This window comes from Protomyctophum parallelum (genome assembly GCF_964188405.1).
Source record: "Protomyctophum parallelum genome assembly, chromosome: 22".
Lineage (NCBI taxonomy): Eukaryota > Metazoa > Chordata > Actinopteri > Myctophiformes > Myctophidae > Protomyctophum > Protomyctophum parallelum.
In genome coordinates, this window is record NC_139714.1 from 6,856,093 (window position 1) to 6,871,786 (window position 15,694).

General features: G+C 42.3%; 1 protein-coding gene across 1 annotated transcript; it reads left to right on the top strand.

The window, feature by feature from the left end:
• Positions 1-1,788: 1,788 nt before the first annotated feature.
• LOC310853413 (uncharacterized protein) lies at positions 1,789-11,840 on the top strand. Its single transcript, XM_083757746.1, has 10 exons — positions 1,789-1,927; positions 2,965-3,176; positions 4,188-4,277; positions 4,683-4,775; positions 5,180-5,290; positions 6,404-6,518; positions 7,271-9,023; positions 9,854-10,004; positions 10,639-10,744; positions 11,605-11,840. Exons 1-10 carry the CDS (start codon positions 1,903-1,905, stop codon positions 11,784-11,786), a joined length of 2,838 nt encoding a protein of 945 aa, XP_083613872.1. The 5' UTR covers positions 1,789-1,902; the 3' UTR covers positions 11,787-11,840.
• Positions 11,841-15,694: the final 3,854 nt, after the last annotated feature.

Sequence of the window (15,694 nt, forward strand, 5' to 3'; positions counted from 1 at the left end):
GATGCCAAAATGTTGCACACACACTCCCTGGATGCCAACAATGAACCTCTGCCCCGAATTTTCCAGAACGGCCTGTTATAGTGCCATCAGGAGTCCGACTTTTTCAAATCATGAACGCAGCGTGCAATTTACGTGAACTCTTTCACAGACTTTTCTACCAGGCTGAGGAATAGGCTATGTCCCACCCTTTTCACATTAGCCTGTTATAGCGCCACCAACAGGTGGATTTTTGCAAAACACATGTTTGGAACAAAATGCCTCAAATCATCCAATTGCCATCCAAGGCGTAAGAAGAAATGGCACGCTTTTCACATTTGGCCTATTATAGCGCCACCAGGAGGCCACAACCTGCCCTGGTGGAGACCTGTGCCCCGAGGGGCACTTTTTCTAGTTTAACATCAAATTCAGTCATTTTATGCATATTGTCCCCGACTCTAAACATATTTTTTGTAGATTAATCTGATTTCAGATCAACACTGAGGGCATCTCAATCAATGGAAACACCATCTACATATAGGCCTACAGTATATAGGCCATATATTTATTGCAACCGAAAATTAAGGCCCATGCCCCAGCCCATACCTGCGCCCTAACTGGGCCCTAACTGGGCTGGCCCGAGAGGCCACACATTTTACGTTCTACCCGACCCAAAAACATCAAAAAGAAAAGAAGGAAATATGGGCATTCCCAGACCTGTTGTTTCAGCGCTTCTCGCCCTCAGGGTGTCTTACTGGTTTACTACATGTTGTGACATGTGTTACTGTAAAATCTATCAATCAAGCCAAAAACACATCTATAACACAGTGTTATAGATGTGTTTTTGGCTTGATTGATAGATTTTACAGTATTATGACAGGAAAGGGGGGAAGACATGCGGCAAAGGTCGTCGGGATCGGGACTCGAACCCACGATGCCGACATACCGTCACGTTGGATTATCAGCCTAGGTGCAGGCATCCATATAGGCATATGCATATTCCATGTTTTGCTAATGGGCTTTAAGGTAGGGTATGTCATGTTTGCAGTTCCTCTGTTAGTCTGTTAAAATAAGTGTTTGTCTGTTAAAATAATAAATGTCTCCTCTTAGCTCTTCAGTAAACAGAAAATCCATTTTCAGACTGGGATACCAGGATAAACAAGTGAATTTGGAAGTGATGGCACAAAGACATGAACAGACAAAATCGGAACTGGAATACTAGCCTACTCTCTCCTAATTTGCTGAAATTTGACCATCCACCTGAAAATGAAAAATGTTCTATTTATCAAGAGTTGGAGAGACGGAGAGATCTCACACCTTTAATAATTAACCTTTAACAAAAACAAACAAACGGTTTTGTTAAACCAAAAAATACCATAGGCCTATAGCCTACTCTACCTTCAAGTGGTAATTAATTTTTTGCCAGAATTGCCAATGCAATGCCACCCATATTTTGTTCTGAAATGCTTCTGCTTTTAGGTTAGGATAATAGGAATGGATTAGGTTAGGAATAGGATTAGGGATAGGATTAGAATAGGATCTCTGAAAATACACGGACCGATCTCTCCATGATGATTTCTACAATCAACACAGTAGCCTACCACAATAATTCAAACGATGAGAATGTGGGATTGTTTTGGAATGTGATGAGTGTAACAGATTCCAAGTAGATTTCATAGGAACCGACATACTTTTATTTTGTGGAACGACACATGATGAACAGAATGAACGCAACAGGAAGGACTCTTATTTTGGAATTACTCTACCCCCAGAAGTCGTTTAAATATTCTGGGTGGATTCATTGACGGTCTGAAATACTGTTGCTTAACGGTTTAAAGCGTTAACAAGGGCGAAACATATACGTACACATCTTTGCACAGCTGTTTCATTGATGCTCTCTTAAGTTATACATCGTCTGTGTCTGAAATGAATAAACGACATAAAAATGGAGGTAAGTTGCTAAGTTAGCACGCTAGCTTGAAAAGCCTTGTTACCCCGGCGTTAAGAATGTCTACATCCCCCATAGCCTATACTCTGTCTAGAGCAGTGGTTCCCAAACTTTTTCATGTCAAGGACCCCCAAATTGACACTGATGAGCCCGCGGACCCCCATTTTTAAAAGATATGCCAGGGACCCCCATAAGAGAAGATTTTGACGGCTAGCAGTGATTCTCAACCCGTTTAATTTCAAGGACCCCCAGTTTGACATGCATTAGTCAGTCCACGGACTGATTACTCAGTCAGTGCAGTGGTGGAAAGTAACTATATACGTGTACATTTACTTTATTTATTTAATATTATTATTTTTTACTTTAAAGTATTTCCAAATTCCAATACTTCTACTTCTACTCCACTACACGTCAGATCCCAATATTGTCCTTTTACTCCAGTAGCCTACATTTATTTGAAAACTTTAGTTACTAGTAATACTTTGTAGATTTTGATTATTCTAGAAGAGCAGCTTCTATTCTATTGCAGTGCCTTGTTTGAGGGCGGTAGAGTGTGCTGCTTGATGAGTGATGAGTTCCTGCTCAAGGGCACTGGAGGGAGAGCACTCTTATCACTTACTCACTTGCACCAGAGCCTTAGAAATAGACACGGCTCTGACTTGCACTAGCCTTGACGACCTTACAGGCTTATGCAAAGTAAAAAAAAATATTTTAGATAGCATGTTATGTAGACAGATGCCCTATAATGTTTATAGTTTCAATATACAGATTATTGATTTTCTTTGTATATTCTACTGTTTGACTGATGATAAGTTATTGGTTTACTTATGATCCTAGATGACTAATTTAATGCATTTGATTTGATGCCTTGTGTTGTCCTTGCTTACTGTAAATTGCTCTGGATTAAGAGCGTTTGCTGAATGCCTAAATTGTAAAAAAAAAAAAAATGTAATTGTATACTGATTAGCTCTTCACCACTGGATAAAACATTGAGAACCACTGTAACAGCATACCCATCTCCAATTATATCTTCCATACAGGTGTGTATGCTGTCCCTCTTTCTCTGGCCTCTCTGAGGCTGCTGGCCTCGCCCCTCCAGCTGACCTATGCCTACATCTGGCAGGTCATGAAGCAGAGAGACGTCAGACAGTACAGCAAGGTGGAGGAGTTTGTTGCCGCTGTGATAGACACCCGTCAAGATCTCCTGAGATTCAAGCAGAGTGCCCAGCTCCTCCTGGGACTGAGGGCACGGGTGAGAGCTCTTTGTCATGCATATGTCTTCGTGTATGTGCATGTCGGTCAGTTGTCATCCATGCAAGCAGGTCATTCGACTGTCTGTTTGTCTGTGTGTCTGTTCAACAGCTAATCTGGCATACTTTTAGAGCCATATCTCTTGTACATGCTTACAGCAGGCCAATGACCTCAATTCCTCAAAAACTGGCACCTCAACATTAACGTTTTGGAGATCAGACGGCGAATTGCAGTCGCTGTACCGCACTGTTGTGACGAAAAGAGAGTTGAGCCAGAAGACAAATATCTCTGTCTAGTGTCTACCGAGCAATTTTCGTTCCTACTCTCACCTATGGTCATGAAGTGTGGGTCATGAACGTCCGAAAGAATAAGGTGGCGAATACAAGCGGCCGAAATGAGTTTTCTCCGACGGGTGGCTGGCATCTCCCTTAGAGATAGGGTGAGAAGTTCAGTCACGCGAGGGAGACTCGGAGTAGAGCCGCTGCTTCCTCGCCTGGAAAGGAGCCAGTTTAGGTGGTTCGGGCATCTGGTTAGGATGCCTTTCGGGCGTCTACCTAGGGAGGTCCTCGATGCACGTCCCACTGGGAGGAGACGGGGACCTCAGGGCAGAGCAAAGCTTTAGAACGCCCCGGGATCCCCCAGGAAGAAGTTACTAATGTTGCTCTGGAGAGGAATGTCTGGAGCTCTCTGGTGGAGCTGTTGCCCCTGCGACCCGTCACCGACTACGTTTTGGTCGAACCCAGGTTTCTTAAAGGGGAATACCACATTTTCAGCTATATTAATGACATAGTAAAATGTTGAAAATGATTGGTATTCCCAGTGGTATTATTCAAGCAAAACTTAGTTGTCAAGCTAAGTATTTGTAATTTTGTATAAGCTCTTTTCCATTCTGGACGCATTCTTCAAAACAAACTGCATAGTTGAGGTTTGACTGTATTTGTGAGAACTGACAACCTGGTTTGCAGTGGTCATACATTTTGTCCAATTCCATGTTTTTGATTCTGTGTTGTAGATCATTTTGGAGTTGCTCCAAACAGAGGATAGCCCAGACTCCGGGACCATTCAGGCTCTGATCGAGAAACTTGACGTTGGTGTCAACAAGGTAATACCAGTAAGACGCCTTGAGGACGAGAAGCAACCTCGCCCTAAAGGGTGAAACAACAGGTCTGGGAATGCCCATATATGGACCCTTTTTTGTTTGTTAATGCCTTCGTTTTCGGGCCTGTTGAGAACTCTAGTTTTCCAGGCAGCCTGGCTGCGCTAATGACTTTGGGGCGTCTAGAGTTTGAATGGACAGGTATCACACACACACACACACACACTCCCTGAGCGGGTTGATAAAATTGGCGATCGCTATCGATACAAAACAACAAATACAACATAATTACATTATAGTATTAAAGTATTGAGAATCTGTGCAACATACAACCAATAGTTTCTGTCTTTCATTGTCCCTGCTAAGAATGCAGACTTCTGATGTTGACATGTGTGCTGTGTATATTTGCAGAATGATCTAGAGGTGCAGCAATGTCAGGCTAACTTCACAGAGGTTGTCCAAATGCTGCTTAAAAACCCAGGACAGAAGAAACAGTTCTTCCAGGTAAAAGTCAATCTGAAGGAAGCCGCCTAATATAAAATTTATATTTAATTATCTAGTTCTAGTCTTTAGTAATGACAACTGAAGCATAATCATATGGCAAGTGGAAACAAACACATTGAAAATAATGAAAAATGCACCAGGATCGTCTGTAGCTGACTGGATAGTGCATCGACCACATATTGTTTATTCCACACATGGAGGATTGTTGCATACACACACACACACACACACACACACACACACACACCTGATAAAAGGTAGATTTGCATGTAACTGTATATGGGATACAATAACATATTGCATTTATTTCACCAAAACCTACACCATAGCACTGCCATTTAAGTGTGTGTGTGTGTGTGTGTGTGTGTGTGTGTGTGTGTGTGTGTGTGTGTGTTTTCTCTCAGGATGACTTCCCTGTGAAGTATGGCTCCAGTTTTGATACAGATCTCCAGGCCCTGATAGCAGGCCTGGTGTGTAAGCTGGAACAACTGCTTCCTGTACCCAACCTGTCCCAGGTAGCTAGTGGTACAACAGCCTGATTTATGAACAACATACTGTGTATAGAACTGTGCCCTCGGAACTGGATATGGCACCCTACCTAACTATCGGTGACACACAGCATAATGCACACAGGGTAGCTGTACCTGTTTACCTCTAGACTTGGTAAACAGGGCCTTAGTTTGCTCTGTACTGTACTGACAGATTTCTTTTCCCTGTCCACCAAATCTCTTCACCATAAACAGCCGATCTACAAGCTTGTCGATCTACACATTTTGGCTAATGATCGCCCCCAGAATAATGATGCTGATGTCACTGTGCGAGTGCTTAACTACTGCCTGGCATGCCCGCTACTGCAATATTTTCATTGGTACCCAGAATACATACAGAAAGACAGCATGAGAGAGAGGGGGGTCAGGGTTTTACCATTTCAGCACTGCAGACCGTGGCACAGTGGGCTGGGCTAAATGCTGATCAGTGTAAACTGACGTGTTAATTACGTTTTTATTTTATTTGTATTGATATTTAATGTTTCGTGGTTAGTACGAGTCGAGTCACCGCCAGCTGCGCTTACGTCAACGAGGAATCTCAGGAACGCAATGTGTTGACAGCTGGGCGTGACGTATATTAGCAGCTTTCATATGTAGTAGTTTCAAGGCTATTGCGGCCACATTAATTCCATTTTCTCCAGAAACTGGCTGTATCAAATATGAATGGACATCATTAACGACGCACAGCCACCCCCCTGTGGTTGGAGTTAGCTAAAGGCTTCAATTTCAGTTTCAGTTCATCCCAAGATACATTATTATTACTATATATAAGACTAAAGGCGGCGATCCGAGCACTCAAAAAGTTAAAAATTAGAGGGTAGGTTAAAAAAATATGTTACTTTACAGTATCTATAAAAGTTCAAAGAAGCCTGGCTTCTTTTAACTTTTATAAATGAAGTACATATTTTTTTATTGTCTTTAGTATTCCAGTCCCACTGATCTTTGAAGCACCAGCCTACTTTATATTATTGTTTTTTTAACATCTCCATCGAGCACCTGGTTGATTTTCTTTTCGTCGCGTTACATTATTATTACTATGTATGTTCATTCTCTCTGGCTCTGTCTCCTTTCTCCACTCAGCTGGGTGACATGATCTCTACTGCACCGTCAGACCTGGAGGCATGTGGGCAGTACATCCCTGGCCCCGATGAGCTCAAGACCCTCCTCCAGCACCAGAAACCCAGAGCAATACATGGTAGTTTTCCATTTGAGCATCTGTATTTGTAGTATTTAAATACTTTAAATACTGCTGTTTGAAACTCCGATCACTTCCAGGGTCTAAGGACCCCGGACTTGTAGCCAGGCTAAAAACTTAAGCCTGGCGAATTTGCGCTTGGCAAAAAAAAGAAAAGAAAAGCTGCACGACAGTGGGATATTAGTCTAGCTACTGGACTTGCACCATTGTCGAGAAACGCAGTAAGGCTGCCTCAGTGTTCTTGAAAACTGCTCATTCTGCACCGCACTCCCTCGGCTATACACCAGACAAGTTTAGCGATTACAGACAGACAGACGGACGGACGGACGGACGGACGGACGGACGGACATTCACTGTATAATCCTTTTTTCCTCATCTGTAAACCCTTTTAAAGCCAATGCAGTATTTCATATAAAAGTTCCATGGCCACCTCAGTTTACAGAACAATAAGAATATACTGTATGTGTTTTCGTGGTCAGTGCCACATCAGCTCTGTTTAATGGACAGAAAGGTTATTAAGTTAGATGTTTCATTTACTGTGCAGGCTTCTATAGAAATAATTTTAAAGAAGTCCAGAGATGTTTTTAAACATCATTCAGAATACTTTTGGGAGAAGGATAGGAACTGCTGATCAGCCTTGATATCCACGTGTAGCACTACAGCATTTAGATTACTGAGCCTTAAAGGAACAGTTCACCCATTCGGAAGTTCATCTTAACCCATTGTTTCCCTCTGGTCCCTTTGCGTTGCAGCCATCACATCCACTGTGGGCAACTGCGTCTTCTCAGCACTTTCCTTCTGTCCCGCCGCAGTGGAACCGCCAAAGTCACCAGAGGTCGCCCTGAGTGTAGCAAGCCCTGCAGCATTCAGTGACATAGAAGACCTGGGAGAGATGTCCAGAGACTCGGACCACCCTCGGGTGACGGAAAGCCCTGCCACTCCCACAGACGGAGGAACGAGTAGCATCGATGCTACATCTGCAGACCCTGCGCCTGAGACGAATCAGGAAGACACTGCTGAGACAAACACTGCAGCAGCGACACCAGTAGCCAGCACAAGTCAGGAGAACACTCAAGAGGTCTCTGGAACTAAAGAGTACACGCGTATCCAGGACAGAGTAGAGACTGAAGAGCTGCAAACGACACCCCTACTCGGAATGCCGCCAGAGTCACCAGAGCCAAGGCAGTCTCCTATGTTGATCCCTTTGAAGATCATTCCCATGGCGATAAGGGATGATTCTGCCTCGCCGAATGAAGGAAGCACAGAAACCAGCATCCCACAGAAGCCACAGACTCAACGAGTCACGCTGCAGCAGTGGGTGTCCCAAATAGCTATTAACTCCCTGTCACTCCCAGCCCTGCCACCCTTAATTCCATACAAGTTCGATGATGTGAGGGCAGGGTCCAGCGAGAAACAGGAGGTGAACAGCGGGAACCGGGAAGTGAACAGCGAGAAACGGGAAGTGAACTTGAATGAAAAAAAGACTAAGTTGGCGTCTAATCCCCCAAAAGACACCAGGGTCACCTGTGAAGTTTGCAGAAAGAAATTTCCCAGACAGTCTCAGCTGGAAGACCACCAGCGCATACATACGGGTGAGAAGCCGTACCCATGCTCAACGTGCAGCAGGACATTTCGGACGGAGGCCATGCTGACATACCATCAGAAGATCCACACTGGTGCGCGGCCATACAACTGCGGCCACTGCGCCCGGGGTTTCATGAGACTGCAGACCCTCCGGCGGCACATAAGGTTCCACGTCACTCAGAAACCTTTCTACTGTGAAATCTGCAACAAGGGCTTCACACAGAGTCCTTACTTCAAGAAGCACATGGAGTGCCATACCAGTACGAGGAGCTTTCACTGCAAGCATTGCAAAAAGACTTTCCCAACCCAATTCAAACTGACAAACCACGAGCGCTGGCACACAAGGGAGCGTTCGCACATGTGCGAACGCTGCGGCAAGAGCTTCACTTTGCCCTCCATGCTAAGGAGGCACATGGGCTACCACTATGGTAACAGGCAGTACTTGTGCTCGAAGTGTGGCAAGACTTTCGTCTACGAGTCGGACATGAAGAAGCACCAGCGCTACCACGTGGCAAGGATCCAGACGCCATGCTCCGTCTGCCAGAAGACATTCGGTACCAAGTACGCCATGACGGTTCACATGCGGATCCACACCCAGGAGAAACCCTACCAGTGTCCCATCTGCCAAAAGTTCTTCAGACAGTTCGGGAACCTGCAGGTGCACAAGCGGCTGCACACAGACGATCGACCCTACAGCTGTGAGATCTGCGGGAGAACCTACAAGCTGTCCTCCCACCTGAACGTCCATAAGAAGTCGCACACGTGCGAGCGGCCCTGGACATGTGACATTTGCGGGAAGGGGTTCCCCATCCCGGGCCGCCTGAAGAAGCACATGCTGACGCACATCAAGGAGGATGCTTCGGGGGGCTCCAGTAAACGGCAACCCAGGAGCAAGCACAGGAAACGCCCTCTGAAGACAAAGTAAAATGATGATAGCAATTGTAATAATGTTCTCAAACTGTTTTTCCATCCGGGGATCTTAGAATGTCAGCTGTGTTTAGTGTAAGCTCTGTGGGGTGCAGAGCAGACCTGGCAAAGGATGGACCTTTTAGATGTGGTGTTTTGGTGTCTCACACTTTGATTCCGCAATTTCCGCTGAGCTTCCACTGAGCTCAAAACGCCTCACAACGGGGTTGTGACCCTGTAGATCTGTTAACTTATGTTTTAAGATAACAAAAAACAAAACAACAACAAAACAAAAAACAACAAAAACTAAGGCCATTTTCTTTATCATTAGTTAGTTTCAGTTTATTTTTAAAAACAAAACAGCTTCAGACTTTCAGTTTAAGTTATAGATTTGTTTTCTTTTTTTATATATATATATTTTTTTACTTTTCTGTGTGTGTGTGTGTGTGTGTGTGTGTGTGTGTGTGTGTGTGTGTGTGTGTGTGTGTGTGTGTGTGTGTGTGTGTGTGTGTGTGTGTGTGTGTGTGTGTGTGTGTGTGTGTGAAGCCTTGTTTAAATTTCGTAAAGTTAGCTAAAATGTTTTATTTTGTTCTATTATAGTTTAAGTTTTGAGTTATTTTGTTAGTTTTAGTTAACACCCAAAGATTATGTTTTATACGGCCCATCGCGGTCCCGCCGCTAGTCGCGTTAGAATTTATCATAGCTCCCGTTGCTGTCGATCGCCTCGGGAGTGTTTTGGCTACATCAAGCTAAATGTGCTCCGTTGCTGCAAATTGCTGGGTGCTCTGGTCCTAAATACCCCCGGGTGTTCATGGTGTTAACTATAATAACCTTGCTCCATACAGGCCGCCGCCAATGGTCAAGACGCCGTGCCCCATGTGCGGCAAGGTGTTCACCAAATACACCATGAGGATCCACATGAGGATCCACACCCAGGAAAAACCCTACCAATGCAACATGTGCAAGAAGGCTTTCACCCAGATCGGCAACCTTCTGGTCAGTGCTGGAAAGCAACTAAATATAGCTTTACTCAAGCACTGTACTTATGTGCAATTTGTGCAATATGTCAATTTGTAGTATAGAGGGTATGCACATGACATCATCGTACCTGGAAGTTATGCGGGAACGCCCACTGAGTGGCAAAAAACTACTTTCTGGCCTTGACAGCCCATTCATCCAAAAGGAAAAGTCCTGTCTGATTGCATTAAACAATGTCAAACTCACCAACATTGCAGCTGTACAAAAAGCTTGAATTATCCTCTTTCTAGCAAAGTTTTTGTATCATAAAAATCCACCATAGTAACGTTATGAGCTACTTTCCGTCAAGAAATGCCCTGCATTTGATTATCTTTCTAAGTGTCAGAGTTTGGAAGTGCTTGTTTTCAATAACACAACATTTAGCTGCCTCCTGCATTATGGGACATTTAGAAACAGGTGGTACGCAGGACTGTTGAGTGATTTCCAACGAGCGCTTCCAAACTCCAACACTCCATGCTGCTCAATGTTTTGACACTCAGTCTAGATGAGGGGGGCGTGTCCTGATGGGAAAATCATGCATGTGCATACTCTATTGAAATTGATTCAAATATGTCTAGATGCAAATGGTTTTATTTTTTGACACCACCGCCAGGTGCACAAGAGGCTGCACACGGATGAGCGGCCCTACAGTTGTGACGTCTGTGGAAGAACCTACAAGCTGTCCTCCCACCTGAACGTCCACAAGAAGTCACACACAGGTAGGACTGCAAGTATTATTTTTAAACTTGTTTTAAATCAATATTTTATACCTTGCTATACAACGGTGTGGCGCAAGTATTGCCCATCGACAAGCTCACAGTGTGTTGTGATGTGACACGTTGTGTGCTTGTCAATTGGATATTTGCTTGTAGATCTCATAGCTTGTAGATCTGCTATTTTTGAAAAGGTGTGAAAATGCGGTGCAAATCTTTGAATATAATAATCTTTCAGATCAAATGTTTTTTTTTTTTTTTTTAACTTGTTTATTGCCATTAAAAGATCATTTACAGGCAATTTGTTTCATATTATAAGACATGTTCATTTTCTCTCCGATAAGCATACAGTACATGCACACACATCTACATACGTTTATACACACATACATCTTCAGATCTAACGAAGACAAGAAAAAACTAAAAAAGGAAGGGTATCTGGGCAGCAGCTCTACCCATTTGTAGAATCTGCTTCCAGATATTCTGCCACTAACTCCCATCTCCTTTTTGAAGTTAGGAAGCTTAATTTGGGCTGTCATATATTTCATCTTATATATCTGTTCAACTTTTTGTAGCTACTGATCAATAGTAGGGGGGTTGGGTTTCATCCAATTAAGTGTCACAATCTTTCTTGCAACTGTCAACAGACTAACAGAGCGAACGTTTTGGAACAACATATATATTTTCAGATGGGGGTCGGCAGCCAAATCCATATGTTTTTTGGGGTTCTTGTCATGAAAATGTTTGAGAACGACTGACACATAAATAGAAACATAGGTTTTTACAGAAAACTGTCAGCATTTAGATGGCATTTGTAGAATCGTCCTCCGGTCTAAATGGGTTAACTGTTGCACACCTCCACACAGGAGAGCGGCCCTGGAAGTGTGAACTTTGCCAGAAGGGCTTCTCCATCCCGGGGACCCTGAAGAAGCACATGCTGACACACACCAGGGAGCAGGCTCCGGGGGGCAAACAGATTCACAGGAGAAAATACAAGAAACACACCGGGAAAACGGAAAAGTTTGAGGACGATAGCGATGTTTATTAACGTTGTCAAACGTTGCTTTTTCTTGTCGATACATGGATTATTGCAGGGGTTCTCAAACTATTCTGAATCATGTTATATTATCATTAAAATCTTTTTCTTTTACAATTATTTGGGCCCTGGCCCACAGGTTGAGAGTCATATTATAGTAATATTATTACTATAATATGACTCAACCTGTGTGCCAGGGCCCAAATAATTGGCAAAAAAAGATGGAGTGGAAGTTGCATTTGCACTCACATAATATGAGTGCAAATGCAACTTCCACTCCATCCCATGAGCGTAATACAAAGACGACGAAGAGCGTTGTGCAGTGAAAGATAATAAATGTTCCTTTTGCCATTGCATTTACCACACAGGCACTAATATCCCTATTCTGGGGGCGAACGTTGGGCAAAAATAGCCAATCGTAGCTAGATTGTAGATTTGGCGATTTTCGGCCAAGAGATTTGGTATAAAATTATGATTTGCCGCCTGGAAGTTACGCTGGGTGAATTTCTTCCATAAACGAGACTTATTTTGAAAAAGAAAGAAATCCCTTATACTGTGTCACTGTTTGGCATTTTATTTAATAGTGGCATGTGCCTACTGCACAAGGCTTTGCCATTTAATTAAATATGTATACTTTTTACTTTTTTTAACATTCCATTAAACAAACATCCAAATGAAATTAAATCTGCATGGAATGACAGATAAATAAATTCCTTGGCTGCTGTGACATACAGTACTTCTCCACGTTGTCTTTGTTTTTGAGCTGTATTTAACTTACACTTGAAATTATTTATCTGAAAAAGGATGTGTGAAGGGATAAAAAACAAAGAATAAATATGGAAAATCAACTTGAGGGGTTCATTTATATGCCAGGTATTGTATACACATTAATTAATCTGATACTTCACACCCAAGCTGTTATCCAAATACAAAGTTAAAGGGTAATTGATCATCAATTTATGTATTATTGTTTTGGTTTTTGTTTCGTTTGTACACTTTAAGAGTTGCATACCAAAAAGATCCTAAGTGGCATTGCTGGAGTCAGAACATTGGCTAAAATTGACCATTTTAAATAAACTATTATTATGGCAGATAGGGCTCTATTTTCGTCCATGCTAAACCCCTTATCCCTAAACTACTAAACATTTTTGAATACCGGTAGTTAAAATAGCCAATCTACATCGACACCTTGAGACCTTGTAGATTATTCAAAAATGTTAAAAATATAAAATAGTAAAAAAGGCAAAGTAGTTTAGGTATAAGGGGTTTAGCATGGACGAAAATAGAGCCCACAGTTCCATATTAGTTTATTGTGGGTTAAGTTAAGTGCCAAAACAAACTGGAAGCTACGCTTTGCTGCCATCTAGTGGATTTCCCCTCCAAATTGCTTATGCAGAATAAGCAATTTGGGCTTGATTGATTGAAAACTTATTAAAAGTTAAGCACAGGGGGGAAAATATATGTGAATAATAAAATCAATAAACATATGTTATTTTTTTTTAAACAGTTAAGCACAGGAAAGTACAGTTAAGTGCTAACAGGATTAGAAACCCAGAAAGGCTTGTTTCCATTGGGGACGGGTCCACATGTAACCCATTTTACCCAGAACCACCCATTTTACCTAGAACCATGCATGATGCATGTGAAGATGAAAACAGTAAGGTAAGGACGGTGTACATTAGGTTTAATTCGGTGTGATATCGCTGCAGCTGCTCTTGTTGGTGCATTGGTTTGGTACGGTTAAATATAAACGTACTGTTGTGACTTTGGGCCTACATTAGATTAGAGTACAACTGCTGGTTTGTTGACTTTTCGTTCAGTTTGTTGTTTAAAGTAAACGTTAATTAGGGCTTGATGGTGTCAGCTGGATCATCAGTTGGCGTCCATGATGAGAAACAACGCAATTTCACCGGACAAAAATGATGCAAATTAAGACCTGAAGTCAAGTCTGAAGTCAAGGAATCTTCAATTCTCGGGCTATGCGTACCTATAGCTGCAATAATCAGTTACAGTGTGTTATGAGTGTTACTTTTACTCTGATAATTGAAATGGATTGATTTGGTTCTATTTGTACAGTCCGAGTAAAACAAAAGTACATTACTTTATTATACTGTAGATTTTTCCCCGTAACTATGATAGTCTTGGGCTCACTTTCCGCGCTGAAATCACGTACTTCTTCGTACATGTAAAAAACTAAAATGCTGACCCTGTAGCCCCGAATGTTAAGTCGACATTCGGAACCCGTGTGGATTTATTATTATTGTTATTAGGCCGTGTTTTTCATTAGATATGTGCATCTTAATAATCCCGTGTCGGATCCTGACGGAAGTTCTGGGGGCGCATCCGGTGCAAACCGGTATTACCATAGGTATATGCTCAATGTAAACAGAAATCAGCCTAGGCCTAAACAAGAAGGGGATGGCGTTCAGGAACAGAAGAGATTAAAACACATATTAAAGTATACAGACTAACAGAGACGCCGAGTTAACATCCGGGGCTTCCGGGAAGCATATTATATTTTGCATGTGTACATTTTCTTAGGAACACGGACTTTACGGGCGGATGTCCAGTGAATAATGTGGGGTAAAGCTCAAGACGATCATAGACGTGCAAATGTAAAAATCGATAAAATACATGATAATCTTGAAAGGCTAACTTTACTGTGACTCTTCAACAAGTTGAACTTATTTTGTTTAAGTTTACCCTTTTGCTTAATGTATTAGGCCTACTGGCTCTCAATTACATCAGAGTAACTGAAATGTAATTAGATTATAGATATCATATCCTGTATTTGGTGTTTTACGTTATTTTGCCAACCAGATTGTTCCAACTAGGCTTTAGTTTTTAAATCAATAAATCGATTCACCAATTTATACTTTTTCACACAACAATGTCATGCAAACAATGTCAACTTACAACTTGTAGTTGCAAGTTTGCCGATCGGCTATTTTCAGCAAAGATATTTTATGTAGAGTGAAAAAAGAAAATACACTAGCATAGAGCCCTGAGGGACTCTGAGCAACTATACTATTGTTAGGTGTAAATCGATTAGTTCAATAAACTGTTGGGCCTTATAGTTAACTTCCAACGTTTAATGAGGTGCTACCGTGCTGCATGAAATCAAATTTCAACCACTGTCTTTTGTCTCTTGTAACGATGTGTGCCATTCCACAGGCACTGTTAGAAGAAGACAGTGAATAATAGCTGAACAGCAACAAGACAAATTGACAAGATCCCCTCCTCCCCGTCTTCCTGTTCCTGACCCTCTCTGAAACAAACCTATTTCACCATGAATGAAGTCAGCATAGTCAAAGAGGGCTGGCTCCTGAAACGAGGTGAGTGAATCTTTATTGAGATTTTGCTATTCTAACATAGAAAGTGGGTAGCATTATTATATCAATAGATAGTTTTACCCATCGTGGTGGTGGGTAAAACTCAATTTCTACTGGGTGTTTCTACTGGTTGTTGGCACCGAGTGTGTCAGCAGGGAGTTTTGGGCGGGAGGAGTAGGACAAAGTCCCTATACGTCCTCCCGGTGGGGGCTCCTCACTGGCAGGTGAGTCATTAGGATAGTAGTAAAATGGCTAAAATATAATTGGCTATTGCCATTTTTTTTAAATGAATAAATTGTGTTGCTTTGATAGGGAGATCATGGTTAAAATGTTCACAAAGAATATAATTACACAATGTAACCTTCTCAAAAATGCATCTTCTTGTCTTGTCAAGGTCTGTACCTCAAGACATGGAAACTGAGGTACTTCATCTTGGAGAGCGATGGGTCCTTCCTTGGCTTCAAAAATAATCCTCGTATAACTGACCCGAGTTTACGTCCACTCAACAACTTTTCAGTGGCCGGTCAGTCCCAAATTATTGTGAGACAGCATAGCAAGTTTAACATTGCTTTTTGCTCTGGACTATTA